Below are 18,875 nucleotides of genomic sequence, written 5' to 3'. Positions count from 1 at the left end.
AGCATCTTATGAAAGAGACTTATTTCTTTGTTTTCCATTTACATTCATTTTCACTGCCATTTCATTTTTTACCAAGCTCACAATCTCAATCCAATGTTTAAAAAAAAAAAAAAAAAAACTTAAAAGAATCTGTTGAATATATAGGACAAAGCCAGAGCATTGAATAACTACTTTTCAAAAGGGACTGGGAAAACACTTTAAACTATTAATCATCCTTTTGGGGAGGGGGGGGGTGTCAGTATTATGGGGCATTGGTTCCCACAGGCCCAACTCTTAGTAGACAGGAACAAATGAGAAACTGAGCTAAAATCTTCTACAGCACTACCATCATTCCTTTACCTCTCCTAGAAATAACTACAGTTGGGTGATCACTAAGGTACAAATGATATCCTGTGAACTGAGAGAAGTGTACAGAACATGGTCCACTGACAAGCAGAGAATGCTGGAAGAGTTGGCCTGAATATCTGATAACACTTTGAATCTTTCAGAAGGGAAGTGATACTGTAAGCAAAGGTGTTATTAAAGGCAGCCCTGCAGCTAGAGGTAATGTGAAGAATTTGGGGTTTCTCATTTGTTCATTAAACATTCCAATTATATACCACATCTTCTTTATTCATTCATCTGTCGATGGACATCTGAGCTCTTACAGTAGATACATACAATGGAATATACTCAGCCATCAAAAAATCATATCTTACCATTTGCAACAACATGGATGGAACTATCAGGTATTATGCTAAGTGAAGTAAGTCAGAGAAAGACAGTTTATCATATGCTCTCACTCATATGTGGAATTTAAGAAACAGCACAGAGGATCATAAAGGAATAGAGGAAAAATAAGAAGAAATCAGAAAGGAAGACAAACCATAAGAGACTCTTAATTATATGAAACAGAGTGTCGCTGGAGGGGTAGGGGGTGGGGGGATGAGGTAACTGGGTGATGGACATTAAGGAGGACACGTGATGTCATGAGAACTGGGTGGTACATAAGACTGTAGAATCACTGACCTCTACCTCTAAAACCAAAAATACATTCTATGTTAAGTAATTGAATTTAAACTTAAAAAAATTAAAAAATAAACAGTCTAATTACTTTCTCAGAAAGGAAATTATAGAAAAGTTATAAATGGGCCAACCGTGTCTTCCTGCAGGTTCAACACCCACGGTTCTATAGTACTTTCCCCTGTTCTTGGATTGAAGATGGGGGAGGTATGCCACATACTGACCATTTCTCTTTGAAGGCTTCTGTGGTCTGCAGGACATCACAAACCATCACAAACAGTCCTCAGTAAAACTAACTTACTTTCCTCAGAGTGATGATCACAGTTGCTTAGACTTTACCTGGACTACCTGGTTCCATCATTAAGCTCTACGTAACTACAATTACGTAGTTATTACTGAAGACGCAACTCCTTCCTCACACCTAAAGCTAGCCAGGCATGACTCTGCTTTCTTCTCTGTGGCTAGAAAAGGCACATCTTTAATCTCTATTTTGTCCGTCCAAATGTGGCAGCACATTATATTTGTACTCTTACTATTACTACTATCACTATGACTACTACTACTATTGTTGAATCTGGATTATATCTAGAGGTCCCTTGAGGCCAATAAGCTAGATTCAATTTTCACATGTTAGTTATTGTAAAATCAATGCAAGTACAGTAAAAGTAACCTACATCCTGAATGAGGCTGTTTGTATACTGGACCATGCAACGTATTCATGGTGTTACCATGGAAAGGATGAGAGATTTCAGACTTACTCTAAAAAAGGCATTGGTACACCTTTGAATAAGTAACCCCATTTTTTTTTATAGAATTGGGATAAACTGAATACACATTTGTTAAAAGCCGGGGTATTATAGGCACATAACAGTAAATGCTAACGTAGATGCTGATGGTTGCAAGTGCAAACAAGCATGCTGATCATTACTTCACCTAGGAGTTTACTATGACATACAAATGTCAGAAATCGAGGTCAAAGCTAAGCAAAACCCAGCTACCAACAGCATAATTTTCTCCTCAGTTTTACCCATTCTACCCTGCAAACCCCTTTCTGGTTAGCAAGAAGCCTGGGAATAGAGGGTAAAAGTAATAATAAAAGAGGCCTATGAATTATAGGGTAGCTTTTAAATGCCATACAGCTTTGAGAGAGAAGCACCCGTTGAGACAAGTACATATTTCCCTAGAGTAGTCCAAACTATCCAAAAGCTTACATGATGCAATGGTGAATGGTTGTCTCTAAGAAAGCTCTCTGCTTTTGGAAGCCGAGAGGCACAAATACCTGCTGTGGAAGAAGTTGGCATAGCAACTCTGCATTTGCAGTGGAGAATCACAGAACAAACAGGTGCATAAAACAACTACTCAAATGTATTTGCTTCTCTAAAGTGGTTAAACCTTGTAAAGCATTTCTAGGCTTCTCGTTTTAAGAAATACAAACACTTCAGCCTCATCATTTAAGGCAGCATATTTGCTGAATGGATGATATTCATGACTCGTGGAAAAATTTATTCTCTGTATTTTCTGTATATCAATAAGGTGACATTTAGGCTAAAAGTAAGTCATTTCCCCTTCATCAGATATGATTCTCCATTGACCAGAAAATTATAACAAAAGTAAACTTTTTGTGCTTGTTAAAAAAATATATTTCCAAGAAAATAATTGCTTACCTTTTGGCAACGGGCCCCTTGAAATTCGGATCATATGCATTTGGATAACCTGCATTTAAAAGAAAGAACTTTTTAAGCATATATGCCAATGAAATGGCAAATAAACACATTTAGAGTACTAATAAAGAAAAATCTACATCTTGGCTACTGCCCAGGGCAGTGTTGAATTCATTCTTTGGTCCAGGGAAACACAGTTATGCCTTGATTACATCTGCCAATCCTCTTCCCTCTCTCCAGTAAGAAACAAGACTGGGAAGAGTTAAGGACCATATTCTATGCATACTATACACATATCTCCCACTGTTCTGTGTGGCAACATTATAGATTGCATCCAGGGTAGCAAAGCTTGGAGTCCTTCTGGTCTGCAAAGCCGTTTTACCATCTGCCATCACCAAGTATTGCTGAGTGCTCGTGAGGTGCACAGTACAACAGAGATGCCTGCTTATCTGGTTCTCCCCTTTCTCTCAGTAGATTAGGCTTTCCTTCAAGAAGTCGAAATATTAATTGGTCTCTGACATGTTGGCTATATGGCATATACAAGTCATTATTATATTATAGAAAGATTATTTTTTTCAGATCCTCTTGGCAGGCTTCATACCATCTGGAGAGATGCCCTAGTCATTCATTATTGCATCATGGTTGTGATATATTCCCCCCCATTTTTTAAACAGGACAAGGTACACACAGAAGAGTCTTTTCCTGTGACATGTACTACGTAAGCAGACTCAGAACCAAGTTCTGTAAAATAATTTCTGGTCAGTGATCTGTATTTTACAATCCCAAACCCCCAATGCTTCTCCCCTAACCTAAGCACTCACACCTCTTCCTCTAGGGATTTGTCCTTGTGAGAAGGCTTAGTCCTGAAATTAAAGGGAACATGTCAAAAGGGACTGGCCAAAAAACCTCATATGACTCTGCCTGTAAATGGGAACGTGAGTTCTGAGGACTCAGAGGCCTCTTCAGTGTAATCACAGGCCGAGGACAAAACAACAGGAAGGTAAGGACGCACATGGAACAAAAATCTAAGAGCCAGTCAATCAGTGAATATTAGTAAAGCACCTATTATAAGCCAAGGACTCCAAGGGCACAGAAGATATATAAGGCATTGTCCTATTGGAGACCTTACAATTGGTGGAACAAGATCAACGTATTGATTCATTCAACAAATATTTCTTGAGAATACCAGGCCCTGCATTGTAACATATGAACACTGAAAATGCCATATAAAACAATTAATAAAGAACCAAATTGTGTGGTATCTGCCTTAAGTGTTACAAGAGTTCTGAGAAAGTAGGTTTCATCAAGGACTAGAACAGTCAAGAGGGTCATATTCAAGAAGTAAGATTCTTGCTAAAGACTAGAATAAAACAAAAAGGAAGAAAAATATTTTGGATGGATGAAACTGGAATTCTGTTAAATTCAGTTGCTATTTATTGATCACCTGCTATGTGTTCTGCATTGAAAGAGGCACTGCAGGGGATAAAAGATTTACTGAAACGGTCTCTGTCTTCAAAAAGCTAATGAACTGATGAGGAGGGATAAAAATAAGAAAAGTACAAAAATTACTACAGAACAAAGCAGAACATGATATCATAAAAGGATACAAAGAAAGTGTTATAAGAGTTCCAGGGAAGGAAAGGTCACGGTCAGTAGAGATTAGTAAGGAAGGACTCTTAAAGCACAACATTTTAGGATAAATAGGTGAAGTTTAGACTTGTAGCAATGAATGAAGTCACAGAGGTAGAGATGCTTAGCATGGTTGTAGAGATGGTAAAAAATCAGCCTGACTGGATAACAGGATAGGAGGAGGGGACATAAAGCCGAAAGGATACAATAGGATCAGACTTCAGAAAGCCTGAAAAAATGAGATGGAAGTTATTTTATATATCCTAGGCCACAGGGAACCATAGAAGGATTTTGAACAACTACAAAAAAAAAAAAAAAAATGACCCGGCAAAAGCAGTGCTTAAGGAAGGGCAGTCTGCAGCAGTGTACAAGTTGAATGGCAAAATGCAAAGTCAAGGAGATCAACTTAGGAGTCTACTGCAATAATAGAGGTGAAGTAACGTGAGCCACTGTCCAAGTGGTGATGGAAGTGATGGAAAGAGAGATTCAAGATTCATCACAGAGAGTCGTGTGGCATAGAGGTTAAGAGCAATGGCTCTGGAGTCAGATTGCATGCCGTCTGTGACTGACTAGCAGAATGACCCTAGACAGGTTGTGCCGCCTCTTGAGTCTTGGTTTCCATATTTGTAAATGGAGATAACAGTACCTATGCCTTAAAGTTGTTATGAGGATTCAATTAATTAACACCTGTAAAAGTGCTCAGAACCATGTCTGGCGCTTCGTACGCTCCCCAATGAATGTTCACTATTAGTCAGTGTAAGTACATGAAAAAAATAAATAGAACTTGATGAATGACTTGGGGTATAAAAGAGAGAAGTCAAGATGGCTTCAAGTCAAGCGACTACAGACCTAGAACTGTCATTCTCAATCACTTTTAGTCTTTGGCCTAGGCTTTAGGAAAGATTGAAACACTTTGGGAACATTAGTAGGTGGAAGAAATTGTAAAGTTATTATAAGAAAAAGAGCATGAGATTGATTTTGAAGTGACATCTGATTGTAAGTCCAGCATTCATTCAGAGTTAAGAAACTGGAATCTTGAGTCAAGTCTTGAGATACATATATGGAAGTCACGAAGTTTATATCATGATAAGTGATGAATTCCATAAAGAAAAACTTCAGGGTCTGTTGGTTACAATATTATTATAGCAACAAGAACAACAGTATTAAACCTGTTTTTAGCATTAAATGCTAAGTGCTGTAACAGGAACTTCATTTGCATTGTTTTGCTTACTTTGATACAATAACTTTATTAAATAGGTAGATTGGAAACCATTGTTAGATTCACTTTATCTATTTAAAAAAACAAGGCACGGAAAGGCTAAGAATGTGCCCCACCTGGGACCCACACTGTCTAGTCCTATTGGGGCAGAACAGATCCTGCTGGCCATACCCTACATTGCCAACATTGGTTTATACTCCAAGGGGAAGCGTGTAAAACATTTCCTGTTTGAGAAAGTCCATATATACTTCAGTGTTGAGTTCTCTGACACTGTCAAATTCTCTTTTCCTCACTGCTTCTCTGACTCCGCCCACCTGGGAACTGACCTCCTCATAATTAAGAGTAAAAAGTGAAAATAAACAGTCACAGGAAGGAAAACATAAAAGTGACATTCAAGAAAGTGGCACTCAAGAAAGCCAAAGAATTCCAAGAAAGAGGGAAGACTACAAATTCCACGGAAAAATGATTACTAAGTGAATGTTTATTCGTACCTGGGACCACTGTAAGTACTTTGCACACAAATCTGCCATTTTGCACAATGTCACAGAGAACACAATGTGACTCGTACTCCTGTGTACTGTGCAATGCAATACCCCCAGTATATTTATTATGTTATTGGATGCTCCATAATCTGTGAGGTGTGTCATTATTATCATTCCGTTTTACAAATGAGGAAGTTGAGGTACACAGGATGGCTAATTTGCCCCTCAGCTAACAAGAGGTGGAAGTGGGATTGGAAGGCACATGGTCTGACCCCAAAGCCTATGTTGAGCCACTTGGCAGGAAGTTCCTCTTTGATGATATCAAAGAAATGCCATAGATAAGTGGGGAGAGGAAGCAGGTGAAAAGGGATTAGCAACTTACACTGATCTTGTAATTATTCACTTTTTACATTAGAAATAGGCAGAACTGCTTTAAAAGAATCTAGGTTGGAGGGGCGCCTGGCTGGCTCAGTCGGGAGACCATGTGACTCAGTCTCAGGGGTGTGAGTTTGAGCCCCACATTGGGTAAAGAGATTACTTAAAAGTATCCAGGCTGGCTTCCAATTTTGGTGTGATTTGTACCTTACAAAGAGAAAAAGTAGATCACAGTGTAAATGAAATGCTATTGTCAAATCTGTCTGAAAAGCTGACACTTTCTGATTGTAAATCCTGGCCGCCTTATATTTCAGTTGAAAAATATACTTACGCCACAGTCAAACGATAAGATTTAGCTGATTCCATATAGTAATGACAGCTGGAAAGTAATGACTTCAGCCTACCCCACGTGCTGCCAGAATTTGTATTGTCATGCAAATTTTTTATTTTCTGGAATCAATACAGGCCCTCGCTTTTTCAGAGACCCTCATGTGCTCTAATTGCATCTCTGGAATAAATAGACTGAAAGGCCAGCTAAGTGAAAAGAGCCACAACACTGAGCCATCATATGGCTTAGCTAGTTGAATATAATTCATATTTCTAACTTCCAGAAAAAAAATACTTATAATTAGGTAATCATTTTAAGAGCTGCTTAAGTTCATGTGATTCTCCGATCACCAAAATTATTATGACAACAGAATCACAAAAAGAAATTCATTATAGAAGTTACACACTTGTTATTATAGTTAACAGTTTGTATTGTACTTACACAATGCAATTTATCTTACTACAAATCATTCATGAGGATTAAGGAAAATAGTCCAGGTAATTAATTCAGCTCCTGAGTGTGGATTTCACATGACTCTGTTGGACACAAATGGTAAGATAGAGCAGCCAGGCATGTTTAGAAAGACTCTTTTCTTTAAAAGCTATCTGTTTCTCAAAGAAAAATGACAATAAAACTATCACTGATCAGTTACAAAAACCAAAAATCTGAGAGCTTTAAGTTTATTCTTTCAGGTATATTCTCCAGAGAATGTAATGTGGTTTAGAAAACCAAAAGGGAACTCTAAGGCGTGGCAAAGTAGAATTTAGTGACCAAGTCAGATAGCTCTCTAAAAAGCAAGGGAACATGGTGTAGTACAAAATTAAATCTTGCCTTAATATTCAACAGCTAGTGGAAAATTGTGAATAATCAAACACTTGTTTTACATTTGATTTTTTTACAAACATGTTTATGGCTCTGTCTACAAATGAGGGCCTGCCACTTCATCCAGGGATAGGAGTCCCTTTCCTCCAATCTCAACAGAGGAGAAGGAAGTGTTCTTTGCCATTTCTTACAGGGAGATATCCCTACCTCTCAGCCCAGCACACATGGCCTCTCTCCAGCCTCATCTCCTACCATCCCTTACTTCAAACTTGATCTTCTAGCACTTTGGTACTGCTATGATTCCAGCCTACATCAGGTGTTTTGCATAGGGCCCTTTTAACAATATGCCTTTCCCTTCTTTGTTCTGTTGACAAGGCTAAAGAAATCTTACAGTTCTTACAAATTCCCCCATTCATCCTCTAGGAGAAGGACAAGGACAAAACATCCTACTGGCTACTGTGCCAGTGGGTACTGTGCCTAGAGACCAATGCTGAGAACTTTCTTATAATTCCATCCCAAAGTAGTTAATTCCACTCATCTGTGAGATGTACATACTTGTATCATTTGCATTGTTGCACTTGGTACACTATGCCTCAAGGCATGTGCTGTAGTAGACAGATGCCCACATCCTAATCCCCCAAATTTGTGAATATTTTATTTTACAAAGCAAAAGGGACTTTGGGTGATTATGAGATGGGGAAATTTTCCTGTATTATCTGGGTAAACCCAATATAATTACAACAGTCCATACATGGGGAAGAAGGAGACAGAAATGTCAAAGAAGGAGATGTGACTATGGAAACAAGGTCAGAGTGATGTGATAGGAGAAAAACTCAACTGACCATTGCTGGCTTTGAAGAGAGAAGGGAGTCGTGAGCCAGGGAATGTGGCAGCCCCTAGAAGCTAGAGAAAGTAAGAAAATGGATTCTTCCTTAGAGCCTCTTGAAAGAAATGCAGCTGGGCCTATCCTTTCACTTTAGCCCATTGAGACCTATTTTGGACTTCTGACCTCCAAAACTGTAAGATAACAAATCTGTATGATTATAAACAATTACATATGCGGTAATCATTAAAGCAGCAAGAGGAACGAATATACATGACTGTTTCTCCTACTGGATTAATAGCTCCTTTAGGGCAGATACCGGATCCTGGTTATTGTTCTCTTGCTATTATCTACTTTGGTGTCCCATATATGCATAAATAATAGATAATAAATATTTCTGGAGTAAACTTTTATTAAATGTCAGTGTAATTTTGAATTCTTATATCTTTAATTTAGGTTATGAAAATACAAATAGGAGATCAATCTTAACAATTACCAGCTAGTCATTGTAGATAGATTTCAACCTGGATTAAAGACAAGTTAATAGACTCCTAAAATTGCATTGATGTGAAAAATTACTCTCTGTTAACTCAGCATCCAATTTGTAATGTCAAGACCAATAGGAGTTAACAAAGGAAGTAATGGAGACAGTATCCCATACTGGTGAATAAAAATTGGGCAATAAAATTCTTGGTATCAAATGTCATTTCTGCCATCTACAAAGTGCATGATCTTGGGAGAATTACTGTTTTTCTCTGTGCAGTTTCTTTTTTGTCATCTATAAAATAATAGTAGCAAAACAAATTTTAAGTAACAAAAGGAGGAAACAATTTCTGCCTTTGGGGTGACCACTGGAAGCAGTAAAATATATGAAATCACTCTCATAAACAAAGTAGATCAGTGTAGTGCAATGCAACTTAAGTTGAATTACCTCACTGACTATAAGTGACATGAATAGTTCTAGAAAGGTTTCCATGATTAAGCTGGATATGACATTTATGGAATAACTTTTTGAAGGAGAGGAATTATGAGAATGCTTAAAGGGAAGAATGTATCATATGGGAAAGCTGGAAAAAGCACATGCTCAGCTACAGCAAAGAGCTATTCCTGGAGGAGGAGACATGAGAGCAGTTAGAAGAATGACATACATCATATGAAGCTGGAGTAGGATTTACAAAGCCCCTCAAGTCTTCTGAGAAAGTAATACAATTGCCATGTGTTTGTGTATCTGTATGATGCAGAAGAAATAGGAAAGTTAAGGCAGAGGGACCAAGAAGAAGATTGTTGTCATATTTCAGAGTTCAGATGGTAGCTGCTTGACTGAGGCTGCAGCAGTGAGAGAGGATGAGGTAATTCCAAAAGCATTACAGAGGAATACATTTGATGGGGGTGAAGGAAAGGGCAGGGTGTCATGCTTCATCACCTAGTGATGGCAATGCCTCAAGCAGAAAATGATGTGCATTCCAGAAATTCATCTAGGGCAGAAACATGACCCCACATTGGACATGGCAAGATTAATGGAAATGCAAATGAGGCTCCTTCAGCACTGATTCAAGCCAAACAATACTGTGGTACCATCACCTTACAATGGTTGTTTTTCTATCAGTCTGAGTAACTTCCTAAACGTATAGATTGATAAATCATTCCATGCTTCATCAAGAATGCCAAATCTCCTGCTTTAAGAAAGGGTTTTCTAATCACAGGGTTGGTTTCTAAATAGTTTACATCATCATTTGAAATAATTCACCCTATATGAACACAAGTCATTAACATTCAGTTAAAACGTCAATCTGGAAGTAATGCCGAAAAGAAACAACCTCCACTTCCACTAAACAGGCAAAAGAAAACATTCATAAAGCACTCAGGCTGCTTCTTCATAGACTGATTTTATAGGCAGTGCTGAAAGATGCACGTTTGGGGGGCATTGGAAATGCACTTCTGAAAAAATGATTTTTCTTGACTACTGTGACAAAGCAGTGAATTTGTGCTATAGAACAGCCATGAATTATTGGATAATCACATATCTTCTCAGAATAAATAAAATTCTGAATCAATATTGATTTAAAAAGAGACTCTGGAAGCAAACAAGAACATGAATTGAGTTTGAAGGTTATCAGCTTGGGGTTTCTAATATTTCTTTCTAGCTGTATTCATATTCATTGCCCAACATGAGGCACTCAGAAAAAAAAAAAAAAAAGAGCAATGACATACTCTAATTGCACTGGAGCAATTCCTTATTTTCTTCCAGTATCATAGGTTATGCATTTCATTATCACACAAGACCCTATTCCCTTACCTCCTAAAAAATATAACAACTTCATAATCAGAGATAGGAAATGAAGAGTATATTTACTTGCCCTGAATATAAAAATAAGTGACTTCATCTTGTCTTTCCATCTGCAAAATTCAGGCAGTAAATGAATAAAGTTTGGGAGAAATGATAGTTTTCGTCATTATACAGATACAAAAATCAACTTTTGTAAAGAAGGAGAAAATTTTTTAAGGTTATAGTTGAGTGAAAGACTTTCTGTTGAGCTTAGGAATAAACACTACTAAGAAAAATAGCAAGAACTTGTCAATTTATCACAAATGCATAAAGCAGTAGCTAGTGATAACATCTCTCCTACATCTTCATATTGTTCACAGGTTATTGATGAGAATAAAATTAAACTGTGCATCAACTCTGACTTTTGCCACAACTCAAGAAGATGGAAGATAATAATCACTAGAAAATCATCCCTATTCCTGGGCCTGAATGCAGGGAAGAAAATATGATTTAGTATACATTTTCTACCCACAAGACATCATGATCCAACGAATAAAAACTACAAGTGGAATATACTACGAGAATTCGTGTTAGATGAATGCCTCTACCTACAGAATAGTTGAGGAAAAATTATGATAAACTATGATCTTTCAGCAATGGGTCAAACTAGTCACTTAGAATGACAAATGGGGAAAGTGCAAACAACAGGAACTACACACAACTTACGGTATGACGCACCTAACTGTTACATGTATTCAGAAAGGAGGGAGGGAGGGAGGGAAAGAGAGAGAGAAAGAGAGAGAGGGCACTTAAAATTCTTCTTTCTCAGGGCTGGGATGGAGGGAGTGGGGGAGTGTTACAGAACAAAATAATCACTTGGAATGGAGGCCTGGGGACTTACCTCACTTCCTCCTATAGTCCTGTCTCTTTGGATCAAGTCAAAGATAAAATAGCCCGGATTTTATATTTGTAAATTCTATGGAGCATCTGTGAGGCAGAAATGCTCATGAATATTTTTTCCTCACAAAAGCATTTTCCACAAAGAGGCTGAACATATTGTGAGTTCATTATCAAAAGAAAACTTTGGTCTTACTTGTTCTACATTCTATATAGACTTGGAGGTGGCTGTGAAAGACTAAGGAAGAGAAATCCTTCCTTGTCTTTAGTTTATTTCTAAATAAAGATGGGGGAAACACCTTCATTTGAGTTTACAGTGTATGTGAAGTAATCTCAAGTGGGGTCAGTATCTAGGTATTCATGGACATCTGACAAACAACAGGCTCTGTTGGAATGTATCTTATTCTAAGAGTTCTCACAAATAATTTTCCAAAGAAAATATGCAGCAAACAATAAAAAAAAATAACAAATTAAATAAACAAGATACCACGAAAGAACTAGATATACACAGACAATAGAAATAGACCCATAAAGTCTTCAGATATTTATATGATTCATCCCGAATTATAAAGCAACTATGCTTGCTGGGGTTTTTTTCCAGAAATAAAAGACAAACTTGAAAATAAATGTAAAGAACTAGTTTTTTTTTTTTAAACTACCTAGCAGATTGTATGAAGAAAATGAAGAAAATCGAATCTGGAAGTAAAAAAGCACAATAAACAAAATGTAAAACTCCGTGGATAAATTTGATATCAGATTAGACACAGCTGAAGAGGCAACTGGTAAACAAAAAGGCAAGTCAAAATGAATTATTCAGAATGTAGCAGAGAGAAACTAATGGAAAATATAAAAGACTAGTTGGTAAAATGAGCATAGGGTGAAAACTTTTAATATATGTTAAATCAGATTTCCAGAAAGAGAGAATAAACATGATGGAGAGAGGCAATGAAAGAAAATAACCAAAAAAAAAAAAAAAAAAGAAAGAAAATAACCACCAACACAGAATATTTGCCTAATGATAATTTATTCAAGAAAAAAGAGTGAAATAAACTTTCAAATAAAAAAAATTTGCCATCAGTAGAATCTCACTAACATAAAGTATATATTTCTTTTTAAAAAATTTATTTGTTTTAGAAAGAGAGAGTGCAAGCATGTTCAAGTGAGGGGAGGGGAAAAGGGAGAGAATTTTCAACCAGACTTCCCACTGAGTGTGGAGCCTGACTTGGGGCTCCATCCCACAACCCCTGAGATCATAACCTGAGCCAAAACCGAGTCGGATGTTCAAGCAACTGAGCCAACCAGGCACCCTTTAAGTATATATTTCTGAAAGAAGAAAAAGTTACCCAGATGGAAGGTCTTTGATGAAAGAAGAAAGGAAGAATGAAGAACTATGGCAGGGTGAGAGAGGAAAGGAATGATCACTGGCTATATAAAACAACAATAATAAAGTCTTGTGGGGTTAAATAAGAGAAAATTATGGCAATAATATAATATAATCCGTAGAAAAGGGTAAAATATTAATAAATTTTAAACTTGAATAAGTATGCATGCTATGGTTTTTAAAAGGGTAGAACCAGCATGTATTACTTTGAAAATAGTGGAGGAAGGAAAACAGAATAAGAAAAATTAGCCAATGGAAAATAAAATAAAAAAGAGAAGAAAAATAAACACAGAACAGTTAGAGGAATGAGAAAGCACAATATAATGTGCTGTATGTTGTTAGGAAGCAAATGTTTGTGTCCTCCCAGAATTCATATGTTGAGAGTCCCAACCCCCAATATGGTGGTACTTGGAGATAGGGTCTTTGGGAGGTAATTAGGCTTAGATGAGTTCCTAAGAGTGGGATGAGTGTCCTTCCAAGAAGAGGAAGAAAGTCCAGAACTAGCTCTCTCTGCCATATGAGGACCCAGTGAGAAGACAGCTATCTTCAAGCCAGAAAGAGGGTTCTTACCAGGAACAAAATTAACAGGTACCTTGATCTTGGACTTCTCAGCCTCCAGAATTACAAGAAATAAATATCTGCTGTTTAAGCCACCCAGTCTATGACATTTTGTTATGGCGAACTAAGACACATATAAACTCAGGTATAATGATGACTACATTAAATACAAAGGACCAAGTGTGCTTGTGAAAGACAAAAACTGTCATACTGGAAGAAAAATCACAATATCGAACTATATGCTGTATGTACATCCCCCAATAAAGGATAGTAAAAGGTTAAAGCAAATGGATGAAAAAATATATGCTATGTAAATCTTTAATGAAAAGGATAGAATTATAGGTAATCTCTGAAAACAGAAATCACTTCATTATGATAAAGTCCAATTAACAAAGAAGATACAATAATTTTAAATACATGCACTTAACAAAATTTAAAACGTAAATATATAGAATTGCAGGAAGAAATAGACAAATCTGCAATCACAGTAGGAAATTTAACATACTTTCTCAGTATTTGTCACTATTATAAAGCATAAAAAAATCAGTAAATGTACATTCTCCTCAGTAAATGGTGATAAGACAGTGGATATCTATCAAGAAAAATAATAATAAACTTGGAGCCCTACTCACGTCAGATACAAAAATCAATTCTAGATAGAAAGACATGAAGTGAGGGTAAAATTATAAAGACTTTATGACCTCAGAGAGAGGATTTATTAAGCAATAGTACAAAAAGTACTAGTCATAAAGGAAATAAGTTATAAATTTAGCTACAACAAAAATAAAAAATTCCTTTCATTAAAAGACTCAATAGAGGGACATGATATCCATAGAGGGCAGTAGTAACACAATAACACTTAATTATTAATACCGAGGCTATATAAAGAACTACAGATCAAAAAGACAAAGATTAGTGGCAAAAAAAGGGGGGGGAGCAAAAGACTCAGGTGGGAACCTTAGAGGAAGAAATCTAAATGGTGAATAAATAATAAAAGTAACATTCAATATCATTAATAATTAGGCAGATGTAAATGCAAACCATACAAAAAAATTAACTATATGCTCTCAGAACACTTGCAAAAAAAGGGGAAAGTTAGATGTGTCGACAAAGATGTGGAATAGTGGGAACTCATATGCTGCCCATGAAAATGAAATCCGGAGAACTGCTTTGGAAAAGTCTGGCATGATCTGACCCTACGACGGGGCAACTTCAGTCCTAAATTTTATCTCGAACTACCACATATGTGTATGAAGATACAGACACAATAATGTTCATGGCAGCATTGTTTTTAATAGCCAAAAATTCGAAACAACTCAGTGGACATTAAAAGTAGAGAATATAAATAAATTATGGCACAATCACAACGGAAGACTAAGCAGTTCCCTCCCTGCTAGAGGTAACCACTGCCCTGAGTTTTGTGATAATCACTTCCCTGTTTTTATTGTAGTTTATCTCTATGCCTTCCTAAATAATATAATTTAGTTTTGGTTACTTTTGGTTATACACAAATGGCATGTGGGGTGATTTTGTTTTTGTTTTTTGTTTTGTTTTTCCCCTTCCCATCATGTTTGTGAGATTCATACACCTGTACGTAAGCTTTCTCTCTCTCTTTCCCAGACATGCACAGAAACACACACATGCATGTGAACATGGGAGAAAATAAAATCCTACTTTTTCCAAACAATAACTCCCACAAAGGATATTCATGTAACTTTAGGGATTCAGGCAGTTCAAGTTCAGAGTTCCAAAGAGTCCATTTTGTGAAAAGATTAAGAAACCAGCTCTCTATCATTTTAATTATAGCTGCAAAAGCCTGTGTCACCTTAACAAGTCACTTTTCTGACTCAAAATACATGACATTTTGACTATCTCTTAGTCATCAATGCAGTCATTTATTTATCATATGTTTTCTCCACTAGAATAGAAGTTCTAAGAGGACAGGGGCTCTTGCTCTGTTCTGTTTCCTACTGTGTGCTCCACCGCCCGGAGCAGCAGTTCTGGTTCATAGCAGCTGCTTAGTCAATATTTATTAGGAACATAACACGGAGGGTCTCTTTTAAACTTATTTGTGCTGTGCTGTTACTTTATATTTACTCTCCAACATGGCTGATGCCTGTTGGACTTTTCATAATGTTGTGCATGTAAGTATTGGCCAGAATGCACCAAACATTGACTTAAGAAGTGCAGCACCTTCACATTTTAAAAGCCTGACAGCCCTACAGATTTCCAACTTGCTCCCTGGAGACAGATCATGAAGATGAAGTTGCAAGGCAAGAGCATTTTTCAAGTTATTTCCATGATGTTTGTCCAACAGGTGGTTTCCTACTGCTAAGGTGGCCAAGAATTGGTGGCTCTACAGCCTTAGGTTCTCAAAGAAATAAACTGGGGTAAGATTCTCAACATTTTCCTAAGGGTGATTCTTCTTTCACATTTTATTTACCCCAAAGGCCTACGGACTAACATGTTACCTTCCCTCTCACTACTATTTTTTTTTTTAATGAGTAAAATAGTTTAGAGGGATTTTATAGCAGTTTCTACCTCTAAAAAAAAAAATTGATTCTACCTGTAGAATCACTGTTGTTCTCTTTTTCTACAGCCATAGATTCCCCTGTTGATATCAGTGCCGTAAGAAAAAGTTCTCAGAGGACCAAGATGGCATCCTTTAAAGCAGCTTTACAGGACACTCCATATAGTCATGTATAGGTGGGCACTGTAGGCTAAGGATAACGCAGCTTATATCCCAATCCCAATCATTCTCAAGGCTTCAGAACTGGTCAGATACCTGAATTAAGGTAGCTGGATGAGTTCAAAAATCAAATACTCCAAACCATGGATCCAACCAATCAAGTGATCCAACCAGCACTTGAGTTCTTAACTAAAACTTCCTAGTCTTCTCATTCTTGCAGGAACTCTCCAGAATTCCTGAGACATTTGTTTTTGACACAGACCTGTTAGGTAGCCCTGTGTTCTCAAGTAAAGAGCAGCTCTGGGCATATTTTCTATGCCAAGATGATACCAATCCAAAGAGAGTACACTATTGTCTTCCACTTAGGCCAAGATTAGAATCAGGAAAAAATGGAGAAACATTTCTCCATTACCTCTAAAATTTACATCTATTTCTTAATGTTTATTTTCCCCCCACTCTTAGTAAGATATGCTTACTTATTTAGTTACAGTCAAAACTTTTAAATTATGGTATTCTCTGTTTAGTAAGCAAAAATTTCCCATGCACATTCTAATTCATTAAGGTTTCACACAAAACATAACCAGAAGAGGCAAGATGGTGGAAGAGTAGGGGGTCCTCAATTCATCTGGTCTGCCAAACACATCTAGATCACTTTCAAAACATCCTGAACACCTATGAATCCAACCTGAGACGTAAAGAGAGAACAGCTGCAATGCTACAGAGAGAAAAGTGATTGCTTCTGACAAGGTAGAAAGGTGGAGGGGGTACAGAGGAGCCCCGGAAAGCTGGGGCAGGAAACTGGCAGAGAGGACAATCGGGAACTTTAGAAATCTGCATCTCAAAGAATCTTCCCTGACTGAAAAGGGCTCAGTGGGGAAAGAGGATAGAATCACAGGAGGGGCAATGAAGTCTCCATATTCCCAGAGACACAACAAGAATAGGTGCGCCCTGGAGAAAGCTCACCGCAAACCGGGGTTGGATGGTGGTAAAGGACTGGACTGCCTCAACCCTCCCAGGGCATCTGGGAGAAGCCAGCCAGGTGTACAGGCTGGCACCTGAGCTCTCCTACAGCCCAGCAATGGATGGGGGAGGGCTGCCCTCTGTTCCCTTCCCTTCAGGAGAGGCGGATCCCAGGAGAGCAGGTCCAGTGGCGCAGGACCCTCTATCCAAGGTCGTTGAAGTGGAAAAGGCCAGCTATCCTCCATTCCCACAGGAACAATGGAACTGGGAAAGTCACAGGACAGTGAAAACTCTCCTGCCACTGGGCGCCCTTCAATTTGTGCAGATCAGGGCCCCTATACCTGCCCCCAGGAGCATCCAGGCCAGTGTGCACTGGGAGACTGCGGTTCGCTGGGTGCTGGGAGCGCTTGGGTCCAGGGCTGGAGATCTGACCACTGCCATTTATATTTTTCTCTTTTTACCTTTCACCTGGGAGAGGCAGGGCCTCTGGGGAACAAAGGCCTCACAGAATAAACAGCTCACACTGAGCCAGGCCACCTGGCGGGGCAGGGCATCTCCCCCAAGCACATACCTGAGAATCAGGGGAGCAGGCCCCTCTCTGAGAAGAACCTGCTAGAAGAACAAGGGAAGAGCAAGTTTACTGACAGAGCAGCACTGAAAAGCTCCAGGCCTGAGAGAAATTAGTATATAGAACTTGAAGTTTTTTCCTTACAATTTGTTAATCTTTAAGGTTAAAAATATTTTTTCTCTTTTCCTGCCTTAACTACAATATTTTATCAACTATTCATTTTTAAGCTTTTCCCTTTTTGACTTTCTACAATTACATGTCTTAGATACATTCTTCATTTTTGGATTTCTTTAGATGTGTTCAATTTAATTTTGGTAGATATTTGAGTTATGGGTTTTTGTTTTTTGTTTCTTGTTTTTCTGTGTTGTTTTGCTTTATAATGGTTCAAGTTAGTACCTTTGAAAACACAGACCAAAATACATCCAGAACCAAGTGGAACATGGTGTTGGTTCATTCTATGAGACTATATTTTCTCTTCCTTCCCAATCCGCCTCCCTCTTGTATCTTGTTTCTGTTTTTGTGGTGGACGTTGGGACTCTATATAAATTTTGCTAGTTATATAAATTTGGAATTTAGCATCTTCTAAAATACAGAACAAAATAAACCAAGAAACAAGAGAATCACCTATAGGTCCCCTCAGGGAGACTATATTCTCTGTCCACCACCAATTCTTCCCCACCTTTTTTTTTTTTTTTTAATTCTTACTATTTTTTAAAATTTGTGTTTTACTTTCATGGTCCTTTGTTTTATTTTTGTTCTGTTTTTCTTTTTCTTCTGTTTTCTGGTTGCTGACCTCTTCAGAATTGTCTAGGCGGTATTTTGCTTGTGTCGTGGCAAATATTTTTGACTCTGCTCACTCATACAGCCATTCTGCACTGGACAGAATGACTAGAAGGAAGAATTCACCACAAAGAAGGAACCAGAAGGAATACTCTCTGCCACAGACCTACTTGATATGGATTTAAGTAGCATGTCAGAGATACAATTCAGAAGTACAACTATAAAATTACTAGTGGCTCTGGAAGAAACCATAAAGGACTTTAGAGGTTCTCTTACTACAGAATTGAGATCTAATCAGGCCAAAATTAAAAACACTTTAGCTGAGATGCAGTCTAAACTGGGTGCTCTAACTGCTAGGGTTAATGAGGTGGAAGAGTGAGTGACATGGAAGAAAAGTTGATGGAAAGGGAGGAAGCTGAGGAAAAAAGAGAAAAA

General features: G+C 37.7%; 1 protein-coding gene across 8 annotated transcripts in view; it reads right to left on the bottom strand.

Annotated features, from left to right (window-relative positions):
- The window catches only part of SLC44A5 (solute carrier family 44 member 5), a 340,012-nt gene that overhangs the window by 142,802 nt on the left and 178,335 nt on the right, over window positions 1–18,875 (bottom strand). For all 8 annotated transcript variants that reach the window (XR_005361388.1, XM_038541647.1, XM_038541649.1 and 5 more), the window contains one exon: window positions 2,667–2,715. Coding sequence is in view for 7 of the 8 variants with exons in the window: in XM_038541647.1 (XP_038397575.1) it covers window positions 2,667–2,715 (49 nt within the window). In the remaining variant the exon portion in view is untranslated. The remainder of the gene's footprint in view (window positions 1–2,666; window positions 2,716–18,875) is intronic.

Source organism: Canis lupus, chromosome 6 (genome assembly GCF_011100685.1).
Source record: "Canis lupus familiaris isolate Mischka breed German Shepherd chromosome 6, alternate assembly UU_Cfam_GSD_1.0, whole genome shotgun sequence".
NCBI lineage: Eukaryota > Metazoa > Chordata > Mammalia > Carnivora > Canidae > Canis > Canis lupus.
This window is presented reverse-complemented; position numbering and strand designations above follow the sequence as displayed.